Genomic DNA, 6000 nt, shown 5'->3' on the forward strand with positions numbered 1-6000 from the left:
ACCATCCTAACAAAAACTCTGAACACTGAGGAGAAGCAGCTGGAGGTGGCATCTTGTGAGCATCATGTTCGTTAGTGTGTTTGCTGTGCTCTTCATACGGCTGAGAGTGGGAAGTGCTCTTCAAGGGCAAACAAGTTTTGCGTCTGCTCCTGTTCCTTCCTGGAAGAAAGCTAACTGCAGGCAGCAACCCCAAGGTGTGCAGCAGTGGCGTTTCGGAGGATTGCTCTGCCAAAGTATCAGTGGGAAGGGTGACTCCAGGGAGGCCGATGCTTCACGCTTCATCAGCACGGATAGATCTCAGTCTATCCTTCCTGACTTCTCTTCTCTGAAAAAAAGGCATGCTGGACCTATTAGCAAAATCTGTCTTGCCTACAAAGACATCATTTACACTCGCCTCCTCTAAAACTGCCAGTTAGTAGAGGCAGCCAGTCTGTGGCTCTGGGGCCGTGAAGCCAGGAAGGTGGGAGGTCCATTTCATGACAGTGCTGGCATGGGACCAAGTGTGACACAAAATCCCTGCCTCCAGCAGGTGGTAAGACACCAGAGGCTGCTGGGGCCAAGATCTCTGGGGTTCCCTGGGTCCAAGATCCTGCTGGAAATTCTGTTAACTCTGGGAAGTATGCGAGGTAAGGCTGCTGGAGCACTGCCTCCAGAGTTAGCCTTAAAACGGTATTTATTACGTGAAGGTATGAAAAAAGAGTGTTCAGAAAGGTGCCAGGCCCTCCAAGCCAATGTTGAGAGACTAATATACTTGTATTACCTTCTGCCCTCTGAGTAAGGCTGAGACTTTTTTCTAAATTCACAGAGCCTTGAAGAGTGATTTTTTTTTAGCTCAGCTGAAAAAAAAAATGGACTCTATTCAGCAGAGGTTCAATGTCATGCACTGGTTTCACTGTCACTGAAGACAATGACACTTAAACGTCTGCTTAAGAACAAAGTCCTGATTTGGGCAGATTGATCCTGCTGGCTCCCCAGTGAGAACAATTTGAAAGTTAAGCAGGAGCTTTGAAGTCTGGGAAAGGAGCAGCGACTCTAACCCTGTGCTACAGGCCCTTAACATGTCCTGTGTCCCCAGGCAGCTTTGGATGAACTTAGACCTGTCCCTAAGATGGAAGAGAAAATAATTCTAACAGACAGAGCAAGGAGAGGCTGGGTTCAGGGTCTGGTCTTCAGGGAGGTTTGGCTGCTGACACCAGTACAACTGGGAGCATAGCTGCAAGGCTGGCAGGCGTCACTCAGCCAACTCGAATGCTATTGCCACCAAACATGCCTCAGCAGTGGCACTCAGTGGCACGGACTACCCTCGAGTTTCTGGATACATCTACAGAAACCTACATTACACGGGTTTTGCTGAGGCAGAGAAAACTAGCTGAGTTCAGACATGCATACAGCAGTCACACCTTCAGTTACACACTAGGAGCTGCTGCCCAGCACAGACTTTCTTTTCCTATCTTTTCTGGCACAAGCTAACACAAAAAATACAGAAGTGTAACAGTGATGTAGGTCGGGTCTTATATTTTCTTTTGCTTTTTTTTTCCTGATTACATTTTCAGAGCAAAGTTGAGCTACCTGTTTTTATATAAAACAACTATTTCTCCTGGCTACTTAAATGGCAGCTCCTGCCATTTCACTCACAACTTCCCTTGCATGGCCTTCACAGAATACATCTTCTTCCAGCTCTTTTGCCTGAAGATGATTACTGGCATCAAACACACATTTGCCAAACACTGAGTGACTGCCCTTTTCCAGAGTGTGTAACAGGAAGTTGCCACCTTTGTATGATAGAAAGTTTAGTTCCCCTCGGATACTACTATTTGTGCCAAAGACAGTCAAACACACTGAATTTAGTTTCTACTATTTTAGCTACATAGACAGACACAGACTTTAGTTTCTACTATTTTAGTCAGGCAATTAGATTCTGCAAAAATCTGTTCTAGCAGAGAAGTATGAACGGTGAGTAAAGAAAGTCCTAACGCTTTGGTCAGTCCAACACAAAGCCATGTTACAGGGAACAACTTCCCTGGGAAGTCTCATCTGGAGAACAACCCACTGTGCCCACGCACAAACGGTGCACAGCATCTAGACCAGTAATAAAGAAACACCCAAGAAACACTCCAAATGCTTTTTTTTTTCTTTCTTTTTGCTAATAACCTTATTTTGGTCTGGGGAGTGTGTCCTTCTCCAAAAGCCAAGCTATGGACCTCCAGAAGAGCAACTTCTCACCAGTGCATGTGCCGGACCCCCTGTCTCCTCTCAACTTTACAACTTCAGCGCGGCGTGTGACAGCTTCGCTGTTCCCGCAGAGTCCTGCCCTCGCACCGAGAGGATGCTCGTCCCCCTCCAACCCCCTCCATCCCCGGGCCAACAGCAACACGGGAGGGGACGGGAAAGGAGGGGGAGACCAGGAAGAGCGATTCCGGCGGCCCCACAGCCAAAGTGCTTCCCCTCGCTCAGTCTCACCGCCACCCTGCCCATCTCCCGCCGCTGCGCTCAGCCGGACCCCGGCCCCTCCCCACGGGGTACTCGGGGCGGGTTCCGCCTGCGCGGGGGGCACCGTGCTGCCCCGTCCCCGGGCCCGGGGGTGGAGGAGTTCCTGCCCGCTCCCCCCGCCCCGTCCTTACCGGGCTCCGCCGGGGGAACTCGCCCAGCACGATGCTGACCACCGGGATGCGCAGCGCCGCCGAGATGAAGTCCAGCTCCAGCATCTCCCCGCGGCTCTGCGGGAAGGCGAGGATGGCGGAGACCCCCTGCACCACCACGGTGTGGCAGAGGCTCTGCAGGAAGGAGACGGGGTCGTTGCTCCAGGAGGCGCTGGGGGAAGAGAAGGGGAAGAGGGGCAGGTCGCCCAGCCCCGCCTCGATTGCCATCACCACCTCCAGGGACAGGTTGTAGGGCAGCAGCCCGGCCACGCCGTTCAGGTTCGCCACGGCCAGCAGCAGCGCGTCCCGCGGCGAGGGCGAGGGGACCGGCCGCCCCCCTACCCCGCCGCCACCGCCCCCCGGCCGCCGGCCCCGCGGCCCCGCACCACCGCCCCCCTCGGGGCCACTGCTCCCCCGTCGCCCTCCCGCCGCCTCCCCGTGCCAGCCCGCGGTGCGGGGCTGCAGGTGGGTGGCCCCCAGTCTGACGGTGTGCCCGATGCGCCGCAGGATCTGGCACGGCTGCGGGTGGGACGCGGAGCCGGGCACCGCCGCCAGCAGCAGGGCGCAGGGCGGCAGCAGCAGCAGACACACCCGGCCCAGCAGCCCGACCACCCCCGGCCGCCACATGGCCCCCAGCCGCCCGCCGCCCCCCGCCACCCCGGCCCCGCCGCCCGCCTCAGCCGCCCCGCGGGCGGCCGGCAGCGGCATCAGCCGCGGCGGGCGCCCCCCGCGCCGAGCCGCCCCCGCCCATGGCGCTGCCGCGCCCACGCCCCACGGCGGGATACGCGGGGAGAGAGGGGGGCTTGGCCCCCGGCCCGCCCCTCCGCGGGACCCGCGCACCGCCCCCCTCCGCCGCTGCCCTGCACGGAGCGAGAAGCTCCCGTTTGAGAGCCTTCCCTGCCCGGCTCCCCTTGCCGAGCCTGCTCCCCTGTCCGCCTCCCCCGGCTTTTCCAGCCCCTCTCGCCCTCTTCCCCTCCTCAGCCCTAGCTGCGCTCCCCTGCCGGGCTCCGGAGGCGAGAAAAGTTCCCGGGTGGTGGCGGCGGTGGCGGGGTCGGGGGCGGGCGCTGCCGGCGGGGCTGCGGGCGGTCGCTGGGCTGCGCTGCGCTCCCACCGGGAAGGGAGGGCGAGCGGCGGCCCCGCGACGGCTCCTCCCCGGGCAGCCGGGACTTGTAGTCGCCACCGCCCCCCCGGGGGGACGGAAGGAGGGGTTTTTCGAGGGGGAATCGCCCGCTCCCTCGGCTCCGACTGCGTGCTCCCCTCCTCGGGGAAGCGTCCCGGGACAGCGCCGACGGTAACCTCAGCCCGGGTGTTGCCGCGGGGCTCTCGCCCCCGCCCGCGACAGCGCCGGAGAAGTGAAACAAGTGAAAGCTTAGGTCCCTGCTCAGCAGGCGATGGAAGATTTCATAAAATTGTTTTTATGATAGAACACCCTTATCCTAAGAGACGTTGGGGCAGGGCAGAGATGGGCGGTTGCCTGTGTGTCTGCGAGAGGCTGGGGCAGGTCCCATCCTTGTCTCGGTTCTAGTGTGGGGTTCAATCCTGGGCAGTCAGTGACCCTCTGCGGCCGCAGTATGGAAGTCTGAGGCTTTAATGCTCCGATCGGGCTCCACGATCAATCTCCAGGATCTTGGGGCAAGCCCTCTCCCACGGCCACCTTGTCCATCAGAGGAGAAATAATCCTTATGGCTCTCCCCGGCGACGAGGTGCCGGCTGCCAACCGACACGGGGGATTCCCAGAGACCTGAATGTATTTTCTGCCTGTGGGACTCCTGCCATCTTCCCTTGGCTCATTAAGCCCTGTTTGAACGCAGTGCGGTTTCCCGCCATCTGCTGTCCGATGTGGAAGGACAGTTTGAGACCTTCGCTCCTCGAATGGTTACAAATCTTTCAGTAACTTCTTCACGAGCAGTTTACCCTGACCTAGTGCTAGCCTTATTCTTTAACTTAAAGATGACTTCCACTCTGAATGGCAACCTTCTTTCCCCTTTCTTTCAGATTTATCCCCAGAGATATATATGAAGAAACATCATCAGTTCACTTTTTCTTCATTTGGTATGCACGCAATCTGTGTAGAAGGAAATGGTTTTCATCATGCTGTGTAAAAGAGGTGGTCACTACCCCCCAACAGGTCCACACTGCGTGCTTTCTGATTTTCAGTTCATCTTTCTTGAGGGGAGGTCACCAGAGGTCTGCGCAGTCTTCAAAGCGAGGTCTGGCCGAGGTCTTGTGCAGCTGTGCCAATATTTCTCTGTCTCTTATGTCCTTAGCTCCATCGCGTTAGCACCCCGTCAGATCCGCCTGCTGTTACCATCTTCCAAATGACCTAAAGCTAGTGTTTGTCTCATACTGCTCTATGTTGATTTGTGGTTGCAAAATTGGTTCCTAGGTGGAAAAGTACGAAAGGCAGAGTGGTGGTCTGTAGGCCAAAACTGAGTATCGCAGCTGCTGTGCATGAAGGGGAGATAATGCTGTATTTAAGAGATAATAACAATTTCCTATTTCCCCTTTTCTTCTTACTTTTTAATTCTAGTCTTGTAATCACATTTTTATTTCTTGGTATCTTCTCTGATCAACCCAGATTCTTTCTGTACCTTTTCCTCCTTTTTTATTTTATTTTTTTTAAGGAGTTGATCATATTAAGACAGGTATCTAAAGTCTCCTTTATTAGCCATAAGGAATTATTGGCTGGGAGACCTGGGTCTGAATATGGTAAATTTCACACAGTGCAGAGAAAAAAGTATTTTTTTTCCTCCCAAAACCACGAGAGTTAGCTTTCACATCGTGAGAATGAGCTCACTTGAGATCTGCACAGCTCCAGAGGCATTTTTGCATTCTTTTTGTCAGGTTTGGAAAAAATGGTAAGCACATAACTTCTCTGCTATGCAGTTAGGTAATTGCTGGTTTTCATGTGGGAATTATTTTCATAAGAAACAGTTACTTTACCGTGTCTTAATAGACAGCCCTAAATTGTCATTTTTTTGAAGCTTCATTGCAGGAGCGGATCTTTCTCTGGCTTTAGGGCAGAGGTGACAGGAGTTTAAAAAAGCAAGTGTTTTAGGAAATGTAATCAAAATTATTATTGAAACAGCTCTGAAAATTACACAAGAAATTGATTAATAAAGGGAAATAATTTGGTATCTTTATCCTTTGTTTTTTAGTTTGTGGATAATCTATGACCAGATTGCAACCTCTGCTCTTCCTGGTGATCGTGCAGTGCCACTCTTTGGACTACTACTGTAAATAGTTCCTGGTCTGCAGCAAGTCATGGCAAGTGGTCACAGTGAGAAACCTGAACTGTACAGAGTGGGCAAAGTCCCCAGGCGATATCATAATATTGACTCGAATGGCTGTAGCACTTGAA

General features: G+C 54.1%; 1 protein-coding gene across 1 annotated transcript in view; it reads right to left on the bottom strand.

Moving 5' to 3' along the window:
- The window catches only part of GRIN3A (glutamate ionotropic receptor NMDA type subunit 3A), a 70076-nt gene extending 66729 nt beyond the window's left edge, over positions 1-3347 (bottom strand). Inside the window, exon 1 of the mRNA XM_086770813.1 lies at positions 2622-3347. Within this exon, the coding sequence (XP_086626939.1) occupies positions 2622-3347 (726 nt within the window). The remainder of the gene's footprint in view (positions 1-2621) is intronic.
- Positions 3348-6000: the final 2653 nt, after the last annotated feature.

The sequence above is a fragment of the Chlamydotis macqueenii genome, chromosome Z (assembly GCF_036417535.1).
Source record: "Chlamydotis macqueenii isolate bChlMac1 chromosome Z, bChlMac1.mat, whole genome shotgun sequence".
Taxonomy (NCBI): domain Eukaryota; kingdom Metazoa; phylum Chordata; class Aves; order Otidiformes; family Otididae; genus Chlamydotis; species Chlamydotis macqueenii.